At 37.7% G+C, this 24829-nt stretch overlaps 1 protein-coding gene across 5 annotated transcripts in view; it reads left to right on the forward strand.

Moving 5' to 3' along the window:
* Positions 1-24829, forward strand: part of PIBF1 (progesterone immunomodulatory binding factor 1) — a 115581-nt gene that overhangs the window by 51435 nt on the left and 39317 nt on the right. For all 5 annotated transcript variants that reach the window (XM_054056942.1, XM_054056940.1, XM_054056944.1 and 2 more), the window contains exons 11-13: positions 14641-14806; positions 17813-17963; positions 21691-21781. In XM_054056942.1, coding sequence (XP_053912917.1) covers positions 14641-14806; positions 17813-17963; positions 21691-21781 — 408 coding nt within the window. The remainder of the gene's footprint in view (positions 1-14640; positions 14807-17812; positions 17964-21690; positions 21782-24829) is intronic.

The raw sequence follows: 24829 nt of genomic DNA on the forward strand, positions 1-24829 counted from the left end.
TGCTTTAAAAAGAAAAACAAACATTTTGTGCAAGGTCCAATACACTGGAAAAAAAACAAAACAGCTGTTATCAAATATTTCAGAAAGAGTCTCTTCTGAATGAGTCTGTGAGCTCCTTGACAAAAACAGGAAACCTGGATGGAGGTCCCGTTTTAAGTAAAACTGGTTTTGATTTTTAGTTCCCAAGATCTTTATTCCCATGACAGAGACCTTTTACCTCATCTAAGGACTTTATTCCAGTAATCTGCTGATGTAAGGCTTAAGTATCACTCTGAAGAACGGTTTATACTTCCATATCCCTGGAACTTCAGAAAAGGATAAAATATTTTCAAAGTCCTCTGCCTGTAAGTTCAGTATCGTTCTATGAATAATGATGGTGTGACACTATTTTCATATCATTTACTAACAGAAGTCAAAATGAGATGTCCTCACTTAGGAAAAACTGATCAGATGGAATTGGTTCATCAACTGACGACAGTGGTGAACACATTAGTAAATAGGATTGATAACTTGTTCCGAGTTAAAAGATAATTAAGGAGAGAAGTATGATTTAAGCTATTTTTAAAACATCTAGTGATAAGACAAGATTGGTCCTCTGACTGTAGACACCAACAGGAAAGAAGTGTAAATTTTCTGTTCAGATATGGACAATCAGGAATGAATTTGTGAAAGGTGCTTTATTTCCTAGCAGGGAAAGCTGCTGAGTGTTTTTCCTACGTTGCTTTTGCTGACCAGAATCATCTGTACAGTAAATCCCCAACACCTTGTAACAGTAAGGATTCTGCTAATGGAAATATAACTAATAAAGTTCTTATAATAAGACTTTCTATGTAGAAGTTTAGGAGCCTGCTAGTATTCTTGAAAATTTTGCTTTGAAATTGCGCCATATTTGTCATGTAAGCCTCAGATCCCTTCCTTATCAGCAGAACCGCTATACCGTCAGAAGTAAAGGTTTCCTACTCATCCCAGGCATTGGGTAGCCTGATACGAGGAAGTATTTGTTAACACGTGTGGGGCTAAGTCAATCAGATCATTTTATGTCTCAATTGCTGACCTTTTTTGAGGTAACATGACTAGTGCTTCCTTACATACTGTAGTTTGAAATGTTTATCCCTTTGACTGTGTCAGGCAACAAGAATTTCTCTCCCTCTTATTCTTCTGCAGTGAAGTTCTATGCTGCTTGTATATTTGACATGCTTCCAACTGATGTTAATAGACTCAAAACTTTTAAATACTTTGTGTGGCAAAGTGATCCTAGGGAACCTTAATGTCTCAGAACTTTCTCACTGGATGAAAAAGCTCTAGTATTTGTAATCGTGATCCAGTACAGCCTGTGTCACACTGATGTTTCCCAGCACACGTTCACTCCTGAGATTTGTACTATTGCTTTCAGAATGATAATTCTACAGTTTGTATTAGAGATTTCCTCCCTTACTCATGGTGGTTTTGTGGGGAATTCTGCTTGGATGCATTATGCTACGGACATCCTGAAGCGGAAATCAAGTTTACCTATAGCTGTTCTTTAAGGTGTGTTTTCTTATGCACTTTCACAGCACACCCTCTTTATTGCTTGCATTTAATTCCCATTTATGGTTACTAGGAATTCTGAGGTTGGAAAGAAGTGAAAATATGGGCCAAACTCCATCCCATTTATGTAACAGCAGTCAAAGTATTAGACTGTGTGCCCCATTAGAATCGCTGAGACAAGCAGGCTTCAGTGTCATGTACCTGTAAACACTGCATCTTCAAGAACAGCTGACGGTAAGCAGATTGTCATGTTTTCTGAACGACTGACTCCATGTTGAATTAAGGCAAGTTGAACTGTTAGCCCACTAAGTAGTTTTAGATTAAGCTCAGAGTCTGGTTTCAACCTGGTTCAGATAGTGGAAGAATGGAATGCAAAGAATGGAGCGCAGAGTGGAATACAGTTTAAAATAACTGTGGAAAAATATTAAACACCTCCATCTACTTAAACCATCTTGTAATAAAGAAGGCAAAAGAATTGCACATTACACAGAATAAAGTTAACTGTAGTAGTGACTAGACTGTTTTTCAGTATTCGCACAGAACTGGTAATTAGCATGGTAAAATTCCTTAGAATTTTAAAGGGAAATTAACTTTTCCTGTCTATGTCTAAGTCTCCATTCAATGGAAGTCTTTCTTGTGAACTGTTAGGGGTTCACAAGGGTTAAGCCATGTTTTGATAGACTATTCAGTGAGTGGGTTCTTTTGCTTTTATGGAAGCAGCTAATGTTACCAGTATGGCTTTGTTAGAGGGAACTTCCCAGCTGCTGTTCAGTGAGTACCAAAATTGTGTCTTAAGTTGCTTCATTAGTTGCGTGATAGATGAAGCCATGTTCTAGGACTTCTATCAGAAAGAGTGGACCATGGCAGGGGTGAAATGACACAGGCACTGAACACACATAGTAGGAGATTTCTATTCCACAATAAAAAGATGTCTGTTTTGATATGCTGCGATCTGAAAGTTAAAAAGGAAAGCTTATAGTCTCCAGCTAGTCATCTGGGACAGGGAGTATTTGGAGATCAGGAGTGTCTTGTCTTCAAGTCCCATTAGAAAAGACCTGAAAGAACAAACATTTGTTTTCAACTCTACTACAAGAAGAAGAAAAAAAAATATATTTCTCAGAAGTGATGATTGCAGGATTGTGACAGTTCAGCTGAACAAAAAAAGTGTTTCAGTGGTAAGAGAGAGAATAGAAGAAAGTAGGAGGACAATGCTTAAAGTAAGACAAAGGTATGCAGGAAGGAAGAAGAGCTGGACATAATTAGAGAAAGCAAAGAAACAGAAAATTTGATGATTCTAAGAATTACATGCACTAAAATAAATAAATTTCAATGCTTTTTGCTGTGGTCTCTCAGGAGCCAGGTAATGGTTATATTGCATCTAAGACTCTTCTTAGAAGGTATGCTTAAAACTATTTTTGCAAAGCCTGTTAGTATCCCCAGAATTCACAAATTCTGACGAAAGGATTTCATTTTCTTTTTTTCACTGCTTCCCACAATACTACTCCACTTAAATTAATAATTTTAGTAGTATAAAAAGTAGAAAAGCTGTATAAAGGCAAAGTTGTGTCTGTAAAAATTTTGTTAAACACATCTGACAGCTGATAAAATATAGAAGATTATGTTGTGAAAGCAGGTATGCTCAAAAGTGGACACAGCTTGGAGTTAACTGATTATTTTTCAAAATAGTTACTGCATTTTTGAAGTATTTTCGTTTTTTACACACCTCAGCAGGTACTGTAGGATAATTTGATAACTGAAGAATTTATTGGAATAGGCTGCTTTATAAAACTTAGATTCATTGGACCTTTCCCTGCTTAGAAATGAAGAGAAATAATATTGTTTCATTAGTGTCATAAACAGCTTGGTGATTTATCCATTCAGTATTCATTTATTACTCTGCTTGAGGCTTTTAAGGGCATGCAGAATGTGACTGTAGCTCCTTCCTTTTGTTTTGAGCTGTAAGAGTATCTTCCATATTCTCTTATGCTGTTGATGCTTTTTTCCAGGAGTGTTTAATGTTCTTACAATATCCACAGACAAATTCTCTGATTGATTTTAAGGACTTATACAATTCTTTGTTCTCCCATTAATGGTAATTTTAATGTAGTTCCAGTTATTGTCACTGCATAGGAACAGGTATTTGACATATCTTAGTCTTGAAAGAAGGCAGATCCAGTAATGATCCCCTACCTGTTGCTTGTCTGTCAGTCATTTCAGTATCCTTTGATTGTGTAAGACCTATCTCTGCTAGCTGTTACTTATTGTTCTTCTAACAAAAACTTCCCTGAGCTGCCCAGTTGCACTGAAGCGTGCCTGGGGGTCTGCGGGCAGCTTAGTGAAAGTTCCTTTAAGTTCAGAAAGACTGATGGAAATCTATGTATTTGTCCAGTACCATACATTGTACTTAGTTTAAAACAGCTGCTGGAAGTATAGTTATAGTAGTCTTTGGTTCATGATTTTTAATATTTTAGTAGCTTTCATTTAGCATTCAAAAGCTAATAAGGAAATGCGAATTATCTTGTATGTGACTATATGTCATCCTTCTTGTCTTGGAAGGGAATGAGAGGGGTTTTTTTGTAAACAGCCAGCTCAGTATTAGCCAGCAATGTACCCTGACAGCATCCTGGACCATATTAGCAGGAGAATAATCAAGACCTGAAAGGGTATGTCCAGTTTTGGGACGTCCGGTATAAGTAAGGTAATGATAAACTGAAGTGAATCTAGTGGAGAGCCACCAGAATGGTCAGGGAGCACTTGCGCCATGAGGAAAGGCTGAGGAGGGGATTTGTTCAGTCTGACCACTGGGACACCTAACAGCAGCTCTGCTGGTGCCTGTGAGGAGGTTGCAGGTAAGTCGGAGCCAGGCCTTTCACAGCAGAGCATGTTAGGAGTATGAGAGCACATCAGTTGAAGCAGGAGATTCCAACTTGAGGTAAGGAACAACTTTTTCACTACAGCCAAGCATTACCATGGGCAGTCTCCATCCTTGGGAGTTCTCAAGACTCAAGTAGCTAAAGCTTTGAGCAACCTGGTTAGGTTTCATAGCTGACCTTGCTCTGAGCAGGATGTTGGACTAGATACCCCATGGAATCCCTTCCAACTTGAATTATTCAGTAATTCTGTTTTGTATTTGCGTTGTTGAGATCTTATTTTTCAGGGGTAATTTTACTGGGAGTAAATGGAAAAGTATGTGGCCCTATGCTGGCCTCTTGTATTTTGATTTTGCTTATTTCTTAAGTCACTGCAAACACCAAGGGCCTGCATTGCATAAATTCTTTGGGGAAAAGTTGGTTTGCTCTCCACCTTTGCGAGCTGTAGCACTTTTAGGAGTACATCCTTGACAGATAACAAGGTATGCCTGTACTTTGAACTCTGCTTATCAGGAAATCAAACCTGTTATGTGTGATATAAAGGACTTACCAATTATTCGCTAAATTATGGCAGTTTGAACCCTAACTTTCTGACTTACTCTGCTAGACTTCCAGTGGGGAAAATAGAGAGAAGGAGCAGTCTCTCTGCTGATACAGTAGTTGCATATATCTTCTTTTTCGTATGTTAGAGGAACTCTGTCTGATGGACTCCAAGTTAGCCCTGTCTCAAAAGACTAGTTCCTGCTCTCATTTCTCTCCATGTTCTTTTCTGGGAAACTTCAGTGATGACATTTCATTTTCTTATTTTTCCCTTGCTGATCATCCAAAAAGCTCCTTTTTTCATCACTGCATAGAATAGAATTTTAGTTTTGGTATTCTTTATTACATGCAAGTTACATTACATGTGCGATTAAAATGTGTATGTTTATTTCTGGCTGTTTCAAGGAGGTGTATGGCATTCTGTGGTTTTTTTTCTGCTTGTAGCTGTCTGTGGTTTTAGTGCTTTTTAGGTTTTATTTATTAAAAGGAGAGACATTTCAATATTGCTTGTGTCATTTATGGAATAGCTGTTCTGTCAATCGTTCCACCTTGACTTTTCCCCTTTTTGCATTAATGGAATTAAAAATCATACAGTAATTACCTTTCATTAACTATATATTTACATCTAAAAGTATCTTAATGAATTTTATAGTAAATCATAGAACAGCAGCATATAAAACAATGGACACTAAATGCTGTTGTGGAAGGTAGAGGTTAAAATTGCTGATACATATGTATGTTTCTTTTTTTCTTAAATAGTGTAGACATTTTTATTGTGTAAAATGTCACCTGAATTCCATGATTTGGATTGTTGTCTTCATTACTCTTTCAGTCTCTCAGCTGACTGCAAAAGTTTTGTCAAAGTTATATGAGATGGTTAATTCCCTTTTACTCAGTAGCTGTTTTGTTTAGGCCTACAACATATCTGTATACCCATTGCATGACCCCTAGTACTATCTCAAAATATCTTTGTAATCCAATTATAATTTTTTGGGCTTTAATTGTAGTAAACTGCTTATTCGAGCTAGTTCATAGAAAGAGTAGCAAAGGGAAAGGATTGGAGAGAATAGAAAAGTATATGCGGTTTATAGAATCACAGAATCACCAGGTTGGAAAGGACCCACTGGATCATCGAGTCCAACCATTCCTAACACTCCCTAAACCATGTCCCTCAGCACTTCATCCACCCGTTCCTTAAACACCTCCAGGGAAGGCGACTCGACCACCTCCTGGGGCAGCCTGTTCCAGTGCCCAGTGACTCTTTCTGTGAAGAATTTTTTTCTGATATCCAACCTGAACCTCCCCTGGCGGAGCTTCAGGCCATTCCCTCTAGTCCTGTCCCCTGTCACTTGGGAGAAGAGGCCAGCTCCCTCCTCTCCACAACCTCCTTTCAGGTAGTTGTAGAGAGTAATAAGGTCTCCCCTCAGCCTCCTCTTCTCCAGGCTAAACAACCCCAGCTCTCTCAGCCGCTCCTCGTACGACTTGTTCTCCAGCCCCTTCACCAGCTTCGTTGCTCTTCTCTGGACACGCTCCAGAGCCTCAACATCCTTCTTGTGATGAGGGGTCCAGAACTGAACACAGTATTCGAGGTGCGGTCTCACCAGTGCCGAGTACAGAGGGAGAATAAGCTCCCTGGACCTGCTGGTCACACCATTTCTGATACAAGCCAAGATGCTGTTGGCCTTCTTGGCCACCTGGGCACACTGCTGGCTCATGTTCAGTCGGCTGTCAACCAGCACCCCCAGGTCCTTCTCTTCCATGCAGCTCTCCATCCACTCTTCCCCCAGTCTGTAGCGCTGCATAGGGTTGTTGTGCCCCAAGTGCAGGACCCGGCATTTGGTCTTGTTAAACCTCATGCCATTGGTCTCGGCCCAGCGGTCCAGCCTGTTCAGATCCCTTTGCAGAGCCTCCCTACCCTCCAGCAGATCCACACTTCCTCCCAGCTTAGTGTCATCTGCAAACTTGCTGAGGGTGCACTCAATGCCTTCATCCAGGTCATTGATAAAGACATTGAACAGGGCTGGACCCAGTACTGAGCCCTGAGGAACTCCACTTGTGACTGGCCTCCAGCTGGAGTTAACTCCATTGACCACCACTCTCTGGGCCCGGCCATCCAACCAGTTTTCAACCCAGGAGAGTGTGCGCCTGTCCAGGCCAGAGGCTGACAGTTTCTGAAGCAGAAAGTTTAAAGTGTTCACAATGTAAATCATGCAAATGACTAGAAAAGATAACAAACTTTGTCAGTATGACATGCATGTCCAGAGAGTTTATTTCCTTGAATCACTTTTGATGGTTTGGGATGCCATAGGAAATGAAGTAGAGAATAGTATACATACAAAATGTGACTAAAGACATAATGATCCTGCAGTAAATTTGCTTTACGGTTTTTTCTCTTGGATTAAAATATGTGCAATAGACAAAACCATATTCCAGAGGAGGGACCCTTTTCAATCTGTCACTTAAAGTGAATTTTTTACAAAACTGAAGTATTCATCTGTTTGAGCAAAAATGTCATTTAGGCAATGAGAAATCTAATCATGCTGCTTCTGCTGCTTGTCCAGATGTGCGTTCCACCTTGGTTCAGCATGTTTCTCATACTTTCAAGACTGGAGACTTTTGCCATTTTATGTGCTAATGCACACAGATGCAAAAGATAGCTTTGTGCAATGTATCGAGACTCAGCCAGAAACAATAGAATTGTTCAGTTTCTTTTGACTGCTTTTTGCTTGAGGTGGAGCTGATGCTGTCTGCATCCTCTAACTTGCCTGTGTTTCCATTTTAGATTATTTTCCTGTGCTTAAGAGTATTCTATGAAGCTATTTCCTTTGGTTATCTCTTCACTAGGCTGCAGAGAACTCATTTAATAGCTTTTCTGATTGAAAAAGAGGAATCTTTTATCTTTCTCTGGGGTTATTTTGAAATTTTATTCAAGTGATGTTGTGAGGTGGTTATTTCCAGTTTTGGATTCATAAACTAAATCTCTGTGCCTGTATCTCCTGAAATACCCTGGTAGGTATTCTCTGACCAACTATGTATACTCATGATTTCTGTTTCGTGTTTGTACAGTTTCCTAGATTTAGAATTAACGATTCCCAGAAACATAAATGTGAACACAAGGATATGCGTCTTGACTAAACTGTAGAGGGAAAGAGAAAAGCAACTGCTATTAGGGTCCTAAAAATTACTGGGTGACTCTATTCTTCTATTTATGCATCTAAAAAACAGTGGAATTCCATCCTGTTCTTTATTCTATGCTTTTTGGTTTCTTTAGATCCTTTCTTTTTGTTAAAGATGCTGTTATTAATATTTCTATACTGACAAATTTCCTAGGCTATTTCAATAGATTTTGTATTCATTTCATTGAATCAAATAGCAAAAGTGTTAACTCAAGTTGCTAGTGACTTAAACCAAGTAATAACGGTCTAGGCAAGTGACTGAGCAAACTAAGCATGCATCAGCGGCACTGAATTAACACAGAGTAGCAACCGTATCCTGTTTCATTTTTTAAAAAAAGCATGACAGGAGTTGCTTGTCTTTTTTACTGTAGCACAAAAGTAATCGGGCACTTTCAGGAAGTGGAAGACTGGATTCAACATCCATCGGAGCTCCAGGACTGAGGGAAAACTCCCTAGTGAAGGTTTATTATTAAATTCTCATGACTAAAATATAACTCCGAAGCACAGGCTAGGCTAGGCTGAAGCAGCCTCTACCATCACTGTTGAAGCTGTGTCTCTGTGCAGGAGTGAATCTTCAGTTTCACAGAGTCATAGTCAAATAAAAGGAAGCAGAATTGCATATTCCAGACACAAGGAAGTAAGGATGGATTTCAGTCCCTGCCCGTCAGCATGATTTAACAGATACATCTGAAGCAGATTCATCTTTCGTGACATTCATTATTCCAAATCTTAAAAGAGATGGAACACTCATCGTGGTAATTATGTCACTGTAGCTGTCCTAGTGGAATAAAGACAAAGATAAGCAGCTACCTTTATAGTTATTCATCAAGACGTGCCTTTTATATTTATATTCTACAACCCCACCTTTAAATTTGCTCTTTACCAGTTGTGCTGCTGGTTAGTGAAAAGATCTGTGCAGCAGCTAACCTGTTTCTTTCTCTGGCGTAAGACATGAGAATACCTTGGAAGTACGCAAATCCTCATTGGACACTGCAGGGAAAAGTGTCCAGTATAGGGTACACTGAGCATTAGTCTAGTTAGGGTAAAAAGAATTCCTGGTGAATATATGGGTTCTACAGAGTGAAGAACTCCACTTACTGCATAGATGATTTGGAGTTTAAGTGTCCTGAAACACAGTTACTGTAAAGCAGCTGTTTATCTTGCTGAATCTGGATGTTTGGAACTAGCACTTCCTACAAACTGGAAAACAGTATGTGGAAGTATTGCCTCTAAGGAAGTTGTTTCGACAGAATGAAAATCAGAGGCCAGTACATAACAAATGCTTAGGATACTGCAAAACACAAAAATCTGCTTTGAAGCAAGCAGCTTTAAACAAAGCTTCTAAGCTTTCTGTCTCAAACAGATTTTACTAAACCACATGCAGAAGTACTGTATGTTTAATTACTTGATACGAAGCAAATGTAACATCTGGCAAGAACTTGCATGTTAAATCATGTTTACCCTTTAGCATTTAAGCTATATGTTTCTGGAGTTTTTTAATAACAGTCTAAAGCAGGGATACTGTGCTGAAAAAAAACTAAGCATGTTATTTGGGGAAAACATTTTAAGTGAGAACTATTCCAGCAAACAAATTTTCCATTGTTTAAACAATTTGTAGATGGCATGCTTTATCATCTGTTTAATCATTATACTCAGTACCTTTTTTTTTCTTTTGTTGGAGGTATTTAAGTTTGTTGTTCCTAAGTGCATTGTTATTTTAGTCCAGATTAGAAATAGGCGTATTTGATAGATACTAGGGAAGCAATAAATGGTACAAAAGACTGAAAATGCCTATAAAGTTAGTGTAACACACTACATAAAATACATGTATTTAAATGAAGAATGAGTTTTCTTTACCATTTTGTAGTAAATATTAAAACAGGCTCATGAAACCAGCCAGATACATGATGCATCAGACTTGTGTTCAGTGCTTCAGAAGCTGAGCAATGAAGACATTTAAAACTAAGGATCAGAGTTCCTACATTTTCAGTTACTTAGTGGGTAGCATGTGAACTCAGTTCATGAGGAATTTTTGATTGCTCAGAAACAAGCCGACCAGTTTTTAGTACCAAGGATCAAAAATTGAACCAGTGAAAAGAAGATTTGAGTGCCTACGTTTGAACTGAAGTCTCCGTTTGCTGCATGTATGGGCAGCGTATGTGTAGTCTGTAATGACTGAATTTAAATTAGGCATATCTGAGACTGCTGTTACTCCTGATATGACTCCAGGTGGCACAATGAAGAGTAAAGAAAATTCCATTCTGTGTGAGGAAGCCTTAACAGTCAGACTCATTTGCAAAAGGCAATGAAGTTAAACAGGGATTTGAACCTCATATTGAGAGAAGTGTGGATAGGATTTGATGAAGGAAGTTGAACTATGAGGGTAACATAGGGACAAAGAAAACTAGCATGTGGAGAGTAGGGCTGTAAGATAGGAATGGACATTGAATAGGCTAGGAACACAGTTAAGAAGAAAAACAGATGCCCTGGGTAGAAAGAATGAAAACAGAACTTGAAATCAAGAGAAATCTAGGCTGGCTCTGGGACAGAGATGGGAGGGCGGGAACATTAGATGACATGTTGAGGCTGGAAGTGGGAGTTTTGCATTAGGACAGGTTAGGGAGGAAATGTCTATAGCACTTAGGTTTTTCTGCAAATTTGGCACCAAACCAAAGCACAGACATTTGTACAAATAGGAGAGTATATTGTAATTACTCTAAAGATCTTAGATCTGGAACTGATGCATTGGGGGGGTTGTCCATTTTTAAACTTGAAAATAATATCTGAAATAAATCCTAAAGAGCTTTAGGTTGGTATCATCAAGTTTGCAAAATTAGAAAGGGTTGATGTTTTGTATAATTTTGCTAGGACTTCTTTTGAATGATGTATTATTTGGATTTACTTGCTTGGCATTCTTTCCTATTAACAAGCTTAATACTAGGATCTGCTGCTTCTTGAATGCTTCATTTTACAAATTTATTGTCTGCTAAGGTACTTCACTGTTCGGTTACACTTTTGAGGTGTAATGCTGTACATCTCAGTTTTGTCAGTAGGACAGACAGTGGTTAAAAGTGAGTCTATTTCTGTTAGGTAAAAACAGATTAGAGTTGATATCTCGGTACTTGTGGGATGCCTATAAGTTGGAAATGTTAAGTGAACACATATAATAGAAATCTTTGAATATCAATATTAGATTAGGCTGTGCTGTATGTATTTTGTAGTTTGTGCATTCAAAGAACAATTGACTGCTATACTTTCTTCACTATACAGACTGTATGATTTTACCATGAAATCTTTCCAGTTGCTCTCACTGTATGCAGATTTTGAAGTTGTTGTCATTATCCACCATTTGCAAAACCAAACTCCTCTGCTTGAAAAATCTTAGAACTGTTCTTACAAACCAGAATTTAAGCCTTTCTCTGAATAGCCTCTCTTCTACTTTAGTCTGGAAATAACCCTTTGATAACCATTACGTTACTTTGCTTTAGCAAACCTCAAGTGTTATTGACTGGTCATCCTGATGACAGAGACACACAATGAAGCTGAGACCTCATTCTGTACGATTCTTACATGTGGGGGTTTTCCTATTTTTTTTTTTCATTAACTCAATCTTTCAATCCCAACCCTCATTCTTCTGTGAGACAAATACTTCTGTTCTTTTGCTGTATCAAGTTTGCTAAAATTCCTTGATGGAGAAAAATCCTGCACACCTGCATTCCACTATTATTTTCCATAATAGTAGTATTAAAGCATAGGATAGTTTTATTTTCTTTTGTTTTCCCTCAGAGACCATCTAGGCAGATTAAGGAATATATTTTGACATTGTGTTACGTGACTCTGTACACATATGCAAACACACTTGTGCTGAAATAGTAGCCAAGACACCAGCAATACTGTGTGGCCGAATCAGAGCAAATAAGACTAAGAAACTCTGAATGGGGCAGCAGTGGAGAAGCTGCTAGTGAGCTCGAGTGTAATAAGGTCAAAAGAAAACTGACCCTTCATAACCTTACCAATAAGAACAGGTCATACACATGTAACCTTCTTCAAATCTTCAAAACAAAGTACAAAATTGTTTTTCTGAAGTTACTGTTTGTGATTGGATTGATAAGCAAGCTCTGGAATCACACAGACAATTGAGTAGACTTATAAACACGCGAGGGAACTATGGACTTCTCTGGAAAGTATAGAAAGGGGGTACTGAGAAGTATGCGTAACCTATATTTATGCATGTTTCTGGTGTGTAAGCTCTGTACGTTGTCATTGTACCTCAGACTAACTGCAGGTCTGAAGCTGTGTACAGGAAGGCTTTGCCATTTTTTTTGTGTAATGGCAGAAGATACAAATTTCTTGTTGAAAGACAGCATATATGAGTAGTAAATAAATACGAGTGTTGCATTGCACGTCAGTTGGCTGGATGAGAGTTATGCGTACAGTGGAACAGATTTAATGTCTGCAGTCAGTGGTACAAAATGTGCAGAATGTAAGAGTGCTCAAACTATTTTTGTGTGGTAAAATGAAAATAGGAACATACAGTCAGGGAGCAGTGATGAAATACTTAAAAGTATCAGCACTTGAAAAGCATCCTCCAGCAAAACTGACAGCAGTAGTTGATAACCAGGTAGATAATAGGCATTTACCAGTTTGAGTGCAGTAACTCCATTTGAGAACAAATGTCATGCTATTGAAAAAGAAAATGGTTTCAAAAAAAGTGACATTTTCCCAAGCTCAGAATTTCCAGGCAGAATTTCCAGTCTCTGCTCACACAGGCTGTGTGGGAACAATCTCATTCATGCATTGGACTGTTTACTCATACAGGGATGTCTACAGAGTGACTATAAAGGGCATCATAATGACACCTGTTTGTTCTGTTCAAGTTAATTCCAGTGAAAATTACTTCCTCTTTGTGCCTTAGAAACATTCCTACATCTGAAATCCTCAGGGAAAATATTTGAAGTAATCCCCTTGTTTTTGTTAAACACTCTCAATCCCACCTAAAGATCAGGTGCTAAATAGGATGGAATTGTGTTGCAACTGCTGGCAAATGACAGCTAACATAACAGCCGTGCTGGGTTAGAGCAAAGGTTTATCTGGCATTCTAACAATTTGTTGTTAAGTGACTTCTGTGTGAGAAGTACCATCTTGCATTAAATAGTTGTCAAAGGATTCCTCTGCTGTGAGTTTGTTCAGTATCCTTTTAAGTAAGTGTTAATTTTTAGCATCTACAGCATCTTACGGTAAGGAATTTCACAGCTTAAATGTGTGAAGAGCAACTTATATTTGTTTTCATTCTGCCCTAGCTAGTTTTTTTAGATGCCTTCGCATTCATCTGTTGGAAATACAGCTGATTCTTGTTCTCATTCTCCACGCTACTCAGGATGTTTCCTTATGCCATCTCTTTTCCAAGCTGTAGAGTCCTAGCTTGCTTAAGTAATTTCTTCCACTCAGTGCAACTGTATAAGTGTGTGTTGCTCATTGTCAAGGGCAATCCTTATTACTCTTCTCTTCTCTGGTGCTTTACCAGTTCTGTTACATTTTTTGTGAGGTGAGGTGCTGGAACGGTAGTCAGCATTCAGTAAGCAGGCAGCAGCGTGGAATTGTGAAGTGACATGGGGATTTCTGTATCTTCTCTACTGCTTTCACAGTAATTCACAAAATTCTGGGTTTGACCATTATTTAAAAATAAAATACACATTTTCTACAGTCCAGTAATTTAGTATTCTATCAGCAAATTTTTCTACTCCTTTTTTCGAGAGTTCTTGTGAAATGCAATGAGTAGAAAGAAGGAAGTCCAGTACTAAGTTGAATATTATTTATCTGCCATCTGTAATTACCTTCTAGTGAGATTCTCAAAAATATACATAATATCTGCTTTTCGAGAAGGATCTGTGATTCTGGATGACTGTAGAAATGAATACACCCTTGTGATCTGACACTTCTTCATGTCTTTGGGTATTGGAAAAAACAGCGTAGCTGATACCCAGATATCCCAAAGGGTTATCGTAGGGGATGCACCATCGATATCACCAATGTCAAATGCCACTTCTCTCTATCCCGTGTAACACATGGTAATGAAGATGGGAGACAACATCATCGTAGTATCTCTCCCATCAAAAGACTTCGGTTCATACTTTGTGTACCGAGAAAGAAATTCACCTTGATCTAACGTTTTTGAAAAGCAGGGTACGCTGTAAGGTCATTGTCATTTGATTGTGCATTAGCTCCATATTCAGAAAAGCCATGGACTGAGTTCTCCACGTACTGTGTTTTATTTTGTCATTGTAGTACTTAATTTTTCTAATGTTTCAAATTCAGGTTACAACAGTTACATAGATAGTCATACTAATATTTATTAAACTCTTAGAAATGCTGTATTAATTTCTGAAATTTATAGCTGTAATGAACAGAACTAGCATGTGTTCTAAGTTTGTTTATTTTTGAGTCATCAAAAGTTTTTTTCTTTTTCCCTTTTTTTTCTTTTTCCCTTTTTTTTTCTTTTTCCCTTTTTTTTTCTTTTTCTCTTTTAGATATCGACAAATGCAGCTTGGCACAGAAAGCAAAGTAGCTGAACTTCTTCACCAAAGTAAGTTGAAGTCCTTTGAAAGTGAACACGTTCAACTCCTGCAACAAGAAACAGCTAAGAATCTTTCACAGTGCCAAATGGAATGTGAGAAATATCAGAGAAAGTTGGAGGTATGTTATATAAACGCTTTATGGGGCATTACATAGTTGTTTTCAATTAGAAAGTAAAACAGAAAAACTTGGGGGAAAAGTATCAAAGAACATGGCTGAATTAATATCTCCACCAAATTCTGCTGAAGCAGAATGTAATGACAAAGCTTATTAAGTTTGACTCTTTCAATGAAAACAACACTTAAGGGAGAGGACGAAGGAAGAACAATCTTTTATGGAGAGATTTTGAAGACAGTATCTCATTCCTATGCAGTATATTTATTCTTCTGTCACAGAGCTGCTTATGTGCTTATATGCCTATGTGATTACTGTAGGGATAGAAGACAATGACACAATAACAGTTGTGGTGAATTTACTGTCATTATTGAAAGCTAGGATTTCTAATAGCATTGTTACATAATAAAAACACTTTTTACTTATATGCAGTTCTGGAACAAATTTTTACACCTAAAGAAGTCAAGGAGAGCAGGGTATATACGGCATTTAAATAACCTAACATTGCTAATGCTGTTGTGGTGGGTTGACACCCACCCAGACAGCAACTCTCTCACTCCTCCTCCTCAAGAGGATGGTGGAGAAATAAGGAGAAAAAGCTTGTGGATTGATATAAAGACAGGGAGATCACTTACCCGTTACCACCGTGGGCAAAACAGACTTGACCTGGGAAACATTAATTTCACTTATTACCAATTGAAATGGATTTGAATGGTGAGAAACTAAGACAAAAACTCAACCGTCTTTCCCCACCCCTTTCTCTTGTGGGTTTAACTTCCCTCCTTCCTTTCTGATTCCTCTACCCCCCCCACCCCTCCCTGAGCAACGCTGGGAAATGAGGTTGCGTTAGCCCATAACGGCTCCTCTCTGCGTTTCCTTCCTCCTCACACTTCTATCCTGCTCCAGTGTGGATCCTTCATGGGTGGCAGCTTCCTCCAGGTGAAAATCTGTTTCTCTTTGGGCTCTCCACGAGTTGCAATTCCTTCAGGGCATGTCTACCCACTCCAGCATGGGGTCCTCTATGGGCTGCAGTGGGGATATCTGCTTTGGTGTGATCTTTCATGGTCTGCAGGAGGACAGCCTGCTTCACTGTCATCTTGTCCACGGGCTGCAAGGGGAGCTCTGCTTTGGCACCTGGAGCACCTCCCCTCCTGCTTCACTTACTTCAGTGTTCATACTTCTGTTTCTTACTTTTTTTCCCCTTCTCATCTGTCTGCTTGGCGTTTACTGCCAAGTAAATACATTCTTCCTGAGGCACCACCACCTTGACTGCAGGGCTCAGCTGTGCCCTGTGGTGGGCTGGTTGGAGACAGCTGTGTCCAGCACAGGGCAAACCCAGTCTCTTCTCACAGAGGCTCCTAAAGCCCCCACTGCCGGCACCTGGGCACCAGCACCCAGTGTGTCTATTTACATAGAGTTGAATGACTTGGATCTGTTTATTTCTACTGGCTTAGAATTTATTATCTTTCAAAAGTGTGTCATGTGCTTAGTCCCAAAATCATGTCAGTGAGCCCAGTTTGTGAGATTTAATCGAGATTGGCAGTGTATGTCTAAAACATAGGTATATAAAGTGAACAGGACAGAGTTAAAAACTTCTTTCCAAACGCCAGCTATGGCAGCCTTCTTGTTTGGGAGAAGGATACTGTTCCCCAGATTTATAGTGCTGAACTCGCCTAGAGTGTTTATGAAAAGCAACTGTAGAGTAGAAACAGAATTAAAGAGTTTTAGATAAAATGCAATTTCTTGTTTTGTCTGTATTGGAACATTCAGATCCTGGCTGCTGAGGTTAATTGTGGTCACACCACTGGGAGTGCCAGTTTTGCTAGACTTTGAGGTTGCTAAACAGATCTTTAATTGCACGGACATGTCTAAACTTTGAAAAGATAGTTAAATTTGAGTTATATTTCCATTTGCTTTGTGGATATTTATTTGATCTGAAAAACATCTTGAGTATTTGGCATTTGATTCTACTAGCACTTTTGGCACTTCCAAAGAGACGCTTTGAAACCAGTGCTCTTTGATTAAGAAATGTTCTTGCAGAATTTAAATATTGATCTCTGAAGTTTTTACTTTTCTTCCTTAGGTCTGAATTCTTAATTGTTTAATTTCCTTTCTTGTATGTAGTATCCACCTACTAAGTATCCGGTATCACTGTTATATACCCTATGCCTATCTTTCTGTATCTCAAGTTCCATATTCAGTTTTCATCTTGAATGTTTGTGATTTTCATTTGGGAAGTTAGTGTTAACCTCAGCTAGAGTACTACTTGGTTATTGCTTTACCTGTTTTGGTGGGATTTTTTTCTGTGAAGAGTGTAGATTACCACTTTACTAAACAAGGGGTTTTTTATTATTCCAGTTGGTTTTTAATATTTATTTTGTCAGGGTTGTTTTCTATTCCCATGCACTTTATTAAGCTTTAGTAATTATGTGGACCTTCATAGCTTTTACTTTTGAATATGTTGTTTTCTGTTTAAGCTTAGTGGATCAAGTGTTTACATTAGTCCTGAATGTTAATGACATATTAGCTTTGATAATAAGTAAATAATAAGAATTCGGTGTATCTTAAACACCAAATTTTGATATTTGTGCATTTACCATTCTGTAAAGGAACTAAAGGAACTTTCTTTTTTTTTAAATTGATAACTGAATACTGAATCCTGTTAAAGCAGTGAAAAGAAGTACATTTACACTGTTTTGGTTGCTGTGTATTTTTTCAGTTGTCACCTGCTTTTCCTAACTCTCCTTTAAAATTCTTTTAGCATTTTCAGAAAGATGTTCTTAAAGCACTAAAGCCGTAGGAGATATGCATAAGTGATATAACCTGAGAGTGAATTTGTGCAAGATAGCAGTTGAAAAAATAGCTGCTTTTAAAAGGGTTTTAATCTTTCCTGTGCGAAAGTTCATCAAACATTTAGTATCATGCTGCTGAGAACTTTACATGTGTTATATTTTGCCTCTTTCATAAATAGTTGTAATGCTGAATCCTCGGTATTTCCATTCCTTCCCACAGGTGCTTACTAAGGAATTTTATAGTCTTCAGTCTTCTAGTGAAACACGTGTTATTGAACTTCAAACACAGAATTCTGAGTTACAAGCAAGGCTAAATACTTACGAAAAACTTGAAAAAGAGCTTGATGAGATTATATTGCAGACAGCAGAAAGTAAGTTCTGTCACAAGTTATATTGTACCTGTAGGTGTTTCTGGCATTATAACAAGAGCTCTTGTTTTTCATGGCACTTGGAAAGTACTACAGTGCCTGTCATTCTCCTTCCTTATGCCTGACAGTTAAGATGCAGTAATTATTTTGGTAGAAAATATTAATGACATGTTTCTAAATGTAATTATGTATGAAATAAACATGAACTTAGACATATGGATATTAAAAATCCTCTCAGTGTTTCTTTTTCCCTCATTTTATTCCTTTTTCTAATCATCCATTATAATTGGATATGGTTTTGGGGACTCTTCTGTTATTTAAGGAGATTTTAAATACCAGGAGACCCTCTTTGTTGACAGACAATTATAGGTTTCATAATACAGTACCGGGATTAAAGTGAATTAATTGGGGGGGGGGGGGAAAGCTGTTCCTTATGTTGAATTAATGATAATTAGTAGCTGTTTGTGGCAGATCAGTCTGTTCTAAGTACTAAAATACTGGATCGAATTCAGACCTGCTTACTCGTGAAGATTTTTTTCTCCATAAAAACCAAATATCTGTTCTCAAACACAGCAGAATTTCTCTGTTGATTTGATTCTCAGCCTAAATAAATCCACAGAGCAAGTAATTTCGAATTTGAAACTTTTCCAAGGAGAAGATAGGGTTCAGAATGATGCTTTCTGCTTACACTGGTTTGCATTTGCTTATTCAACTTGGATGGCAGTAAATTTTTTTCATAGCTAAATAATTCCTAATTTCTTCTTACGTATTTATTTTAATTACAATTTATATTCTGTGCTACAGAATGTGACTTATAAAAAATGAAAGTTTCCAAATAGACTGTTCTGTTAAAATATTACTGTATTTTCTGATTTTGTTGGAGAGAAAAGGGAGTTATCATTCAATATTATTTCTATATACTTTCTATTTAGTAGCTAACATTGTTTTTTCTTACTGTTATTATAGTGTATTTGATATTGTAAGTTAAATTTATTAATAATTAAGACTGAATTCCAGCAACATGGTGAACTTCTGAGGAAAATTAGAAGAAATAAAAGTATTTCTTTTTTAAAAACTCTTGGAAGAAGAACACAGACATATCTCTCCTGTGTCTCAAATTATGTCCTGGTATTTACATGTCAGAAATAGCTAAAGGTAGAAAAACAGTTGAAGGGAAGGAAATGTAGTTGTTTTTCAGATTTAGCGTGTTCTGGAAATACTCTTTGAGAAAATATAATTGAAGACTGCAGCATTGTGTCGAAGACAATTAGAATTTTCTATGGACTTCAGTGAGAATAAGATTTTACTTTTCATTCCTGTGTTCACTTCTTTGTATTTCAGTACCATGTACTATTTAGTTTTTTTCTTTTCCTTCAGTTACGAAGCCTCTGCTGTTTTACAATATTTGAGAGTGCTGGTGGGGGTTAGTTCTCTGGACTTTTTAATAAACTGTATTTGCACATGTGAGCTGGCTTCTGGCATATAATCATATAGGCTTTTTATTTTTTTCCTTTGGAGAATGTGCATGTGGAAGACATCGCTGAATTGTGACTGTTATTCCATTGTCATTATGGCTCACTTTATTAATATTGAAATAACATGAAACAGTCTATTCAGAAAACTATCAAATATTTATGTAGCCACTCCTTACAGCATCTGACTAGTTTCTACATGAATAATAATAGTAAGCTTTCTTGGCATTTGTCTGTTCTTCCTTTTCAAGGTAAAAATCTCACTTTGGAGTATTTTTTTTGTAGACCAGTTGTTTGATTTTCCTTGCTTCCATTGGTTTGTATCTTTTTGTGAAAAAGGTTGAACCTGTCTCTGTCCTCACCATGGCACTTTTTTGCTCAGTAGTGTAAAAAACTGTCATTAATAATTGTTTTCTAACTTGTAAATGCCATGTATGCACCACAAAGTCAGATGAAGAGCCTGGAAAGACAGAGAAGAAGATAAGAGCAGCATACACTGATACTGAACTTTAGTTTGACTTGACATCTATGACGTTTCCAATTTTATTTTTGTGTTTGTCTTCACAATCTGACATTTGCATGGACATTACTGATAGATAGGAATTTGTAGGACAGGCTCTTACAGGCATTTTTCTGAGATGTGCAGCACTGAGTTTATAACTGAAAAGAAGGATTGCAACAAACAGAGGTTAAATTATTTTTTATGTTCCTCTGAACCAGATGTATTTAAGGCACTGGAGAATTCCCTGTCATAACTAAGAGACAGCCTTGAAAATCTGAAGTTCTGGTGCCTTTGTACAGCCACATCAGTAATTTTTTTCTGTCGTACTTACTGGAATTTCTGTATTGTTTTTGGTGTGACCAGATATGTGACTTATCAGAACTGCTCTACTAGAGGATTTTCTCTTTCTGAATGTGTTTCAAGAATCCTTGTTTAAAATAGCATTTAAACTATTTTAATTTAGTTGAGGAAAGAATTGAGGAAAGAAGCCATAGCATTGTGCAAATTGTTGAGAGGATAACGTTATTTCTGATTTTGAAGCACTTGAGCATTAGGAAAGATAACTCAGATAGGACTGTCACATCATTTCCTAAATTTGTTTCTCCTGTTCCCAGCTACTTGATTCATCAAAGCTGTTGTATGGTACCTGGGGTGGTGTTCACTTGTTCTCCCTCCCTCTGTTACACCCCTGCCTCTCACCTTTCTCTTTGTCCTCCTTTATCTCTCCTCTCTGTTGCTCTCTTTCTGCCTCTGCCAACCTCACACACACTTCTTACTTTTTTTTTTTTTTTTTTTGGGGGGGGGGGCAGCACTTCATCTTACAGAAGAGAAGGGAAGCCAGAATTACACAAGCTGTTGGGATTTCTTTTCAAAGCAATTCCAATGTGTTTTAAATCCTTAGAAATGCATTTTCAGAAATCAGTCATCCATGGAGACAGATTATTTTGAATATTTTTGATTTGTATAAACATAAGAATCATCTTCTTGCCTTTCTTTGAAGATGGATGTGACATCTGTTTTCCTCAGGTTATCAGAAATTTCTAATCGCCACAGTACTTCAAAAATGATAGTCAGCAGCCTCACAGTAACATCAGCTCCCTCAACAACATCGGGTTTGTCCTTTCTGGTCCCATGGACTACATCCAGTCAGCTTAAGCACTCCCTAATTTTATCATAGAATCATAGAACGCTTTGAGTTGGAATGGACATTTACAGGTCATCCAGTCCAGCCCCGCTGCGGGAACAGGGACACCTTTAACTAGACCAGGTTGCTCGGAACCCATCCAACCTGACCTTGAATGTTTCCAGGGATGGGGCCTCCACTACTTCCATGTACTTCCTCATGTATGTACAGAAAATTAATTCTTCAGAAAAAAACTCCAAGCAACCTAGCCCTATACTGCTGAATTAAACTTATACTATTAGTATATATATTTTGACCGTATTGATAATATAAATATTCATGGACACTGAAGTCTTTTCCTTTACTTTCATATTCCATAGGTCTTTTGTAATAAGAAAAATAAAAAGTGAAAAGCTTGGCAGTGTTGTAAGAAACAAATGTAGGGCACTGTGTTAATGCTAATTGTAAACAAAATTGCTCTACTCAAGTCCAGAAGTTTACACCAACTGAAAAATCTAGCTTCTAGAAAAATGTTTGCATGTGTCTATAATTATAAACCAAGTTGCTTAGAAGTTTATAAGTTCTTGCACTGTAATTATGTTCTTCAACAGTACTATTCTGCAATTTTTGCAGTGGAAAATGAAGTTGAAGCTGAAAGGGTTCTCTTCTCATATGGGTATGGTGCTAATGTACCTACAACAGCCAAAAGACGACTAAAGCAAAGGTAAAAAAAGGTCTCCTGAATTTACTTGTTCAAGATAAAATAAATGAAGATAGGTTCATTATGTTTTGTTTTAGAATCCAGCCAGTTTAATTAACATAAGTTTTTTTAATGACTTAATTATACAGGAATACAATGAAGACTAGGACCTGTTGATGTGGTTGATGCATATAAATGAGCATATACGTATTTTTCTAGGTTATTTTAAGATCCTCTTTCGTTGTCTTTCAGAAAAATGAATATTAATTGTATAAAATTAAACAGCTGTAAAAACAGCCTGGTTACATTATTTACATTTACATAATAGGAAATAGGTTTTTAATACCCTAAAAATGATTGTTTGCAATTGTAACAAAACAGGTCTGTCAGGAAATTAAGAAGGCCAAGGTTTCAGAGCATCCCTATTTCATCCTTACAAGTACAGGATTTTATTACAATTATAGTTCTTCAATTCACTCTGATACCATTTGATCAAAAGATAAAAATTATGTATAGACTGAATAACACACCTCTTGATCACAGTAATTTTTAAATAATAAATTTATATTAGATATTTTCTTTAAAAAATAATAGTAACATTTGAATGACTCATGGTGAGCGTAAAAAAAAATCCATAACCCTGTTGTGTGTCTGTTTTAGGAAAATGTTGAGAGTTCTATAGGATCGTTTCCTAAAACTTTAGTTCCTTCCTCCTCTATCAATAGTTATGGAACTTCTCGGAGTTCCACCTTATATCCTTCTTTTTCCCCACCTTATTAATTCGACTTAAGCTCATTTACATAAAAAAGAATTCTGCTAAATGACCTTTGAATGGTGAATCTGATGATCAATAAGCCAGGATTTCATATGTGCTTGGAAGACACTTCCTGAGCTTAGATGTGGCTCTATCAGAATGCCTCGTCTACTCCCCTTTTGTTCCAAAAGCACTGGCAGACAGAACTGATTTAATCCTTCATAATGGTGTTGGAGACTTAGTAGTCTTTCTTTATCTTTTAAAATTAAGAAGATTAAAAAAAGTCATAGAAGTCTGTGTATGGTTTGCCTGTTGCTGTCTACCTCAAGGAAAACTGTCATGCAGATGATGTGTGTGATGCCTTCGGCTCCCTAAGCTTTAAAGCAAGGTCTCTGTGACACCAACTTCGATTGGTGTTTAGAGCTAGTAAAGAAACACAGGTAAGTTTTCTGCTCTGTAGGATTGCTTAAGGAAAGAGAATCTATTACAAATGTGAATAATCTTCTTTTTGAAGTCCACTACCTGCTCTTTAATTTCAGACATATGGGGTCCTAAGTAAAGAGAGCTTACAAGTTCACAGCATGCACTTCAGGCTCTGGAACTTCGTAGAAAGCCACGTGTTCAAGCATAGTGCATTATGGGGTCTATACTTATTCGCCTGTCTGCCAAAAACAACTATTTCATTACTTCAGACAAAGGCACCATGCACCCATAGTAGTAAATTATAATACAGAATCATAGAATAGCTCGAGTTGAAAGGGACCTTTAAAGGTCATCTAGTCCAAACCCCATGCGGTGAGCAGGGACATCTCCAGCCAGATCAGGTTGTTCAGAGCCCCATCCAACCTGACCTTGGATGTTTCCAGGGATAGGATATCTACCGCCTCTCTGCGCAACCTGTACCAGTGTTTCACTACCCTCATTGTAAAAAATTTCTTCCTTATATACAATCTAAATCTACCCTCTTTTTGTTTAAAACTGTTGTCCATTGTCCTATTGCAGCAGATCCTCCTGGAAAGTCTTTCTCCATCTTTCTTATAAGTATTGAAAGGCTGCAATAAGGTTCCCCCAGAGCCTTCTTCAGGCTGAACAACCCCAATCCTCTCAGCCTGTCCTCATAAGAGAGGTGTTTCATCCCTCTCATCATTTTTACGGCCCTCTTCCAGACCTATCCCAACAGGTCCATGTCTTTCTTGTGCTGAGGACTCCAAAATGAACAGAGTACTCCAGGTGGAATCTGATGAGGCCAGAGCAGTAGAATCGCCTTCCTCGACCTGCTGGCCATGCTTCTTTTGATGTAGCCCAGGATACGGTTGGCCCTCTGGGTTGCAAGCACACATAGGACTGTTAAACATGGACACAGGAACATTCTGAAACATCAAGACCAAATGTCACTTAGTACTCTACTTCCATAAAGCTAAACTCTCAGTGTAGTTTAGCTGCATGTGAACTACATGTTGACAATGACTGCTTGCCCACACTAACTCTTCAGTTATGCCTAGGAACTGTTTGGGAGAATGTTAATGAGTAAATGCCAGATTACTACCAGCAACACTCTAGTGGTTTGCTAACAATAAATTTTCACATTCTTGAGCACTGCATTATTTTCAAGTATAGTTGGAATGAATTTTTTCCAGAATAAGATGTTTTTGCAGATCAGTCCCTTTGCTTTAAATTAAACTAGTAAAAGATATATTGACAAGAATACTTGAAAGACGTACTTGTGTTTATCTTTGAATACTTGCGAATTCAGGTCAAGTTCATTGAATAGTTGTAGCTGGAAAAATTATGATGGGCTGCATTCCCAAAGGTGCCAGGGGAAGGTGTCCAGGTTTCCCCTGGCACTCTAATAGCTAATGTATAACAACCCTAACTAGTCAGAGAAGTGGTTCATTTCTCTTTTGTACTAGGTGGGATCTCAACACAGGTCTCTTATCTCCTAAATAAAAATCTAAATAACTAATTTGGAGAATTAATTTCTCTTTACTGTTTACACCATCCAATGCTCCTTGTAGGAAGAACTGAAGGAACCAACCTCTTAGTAGTCACTCTTGAGGACTTCAGGTAATTCCTCTCATTCAAGGCAAAAGTAGAAGATTGTATGAAAGGCTAGGTTTATGGCAGAGATGAAGAATATTAAGACTTCGAAAAAATCTAGAAGTGCATTCCCTTTTATTGAGGACAAGGTGGAGGTTTTGACTGGTTAAGTTTTCAGAGCAAGTTTATGTAGTCGTCTAGTTTTACCCACTATAAGTCTCAGCTTAAGGGTAGATATTAGGTCCCTGTTGGTCTGCTTTAGACCACTTACTGTTTTATAG

Source organism: Cuculus canorus, chromosome 1, assembly GCF_017976375.1.
Source record: "Cuculus canorus isolate bCucCan1 chromosome 1, bCucCan1.pri, whole genome shotgun sequence".
Lineage (NCBI taxonomy): Eukaryota > Metazoa > Chordata > Aves > Cuculiformes > Cuculidae > Cuculus > Cuculus canorus.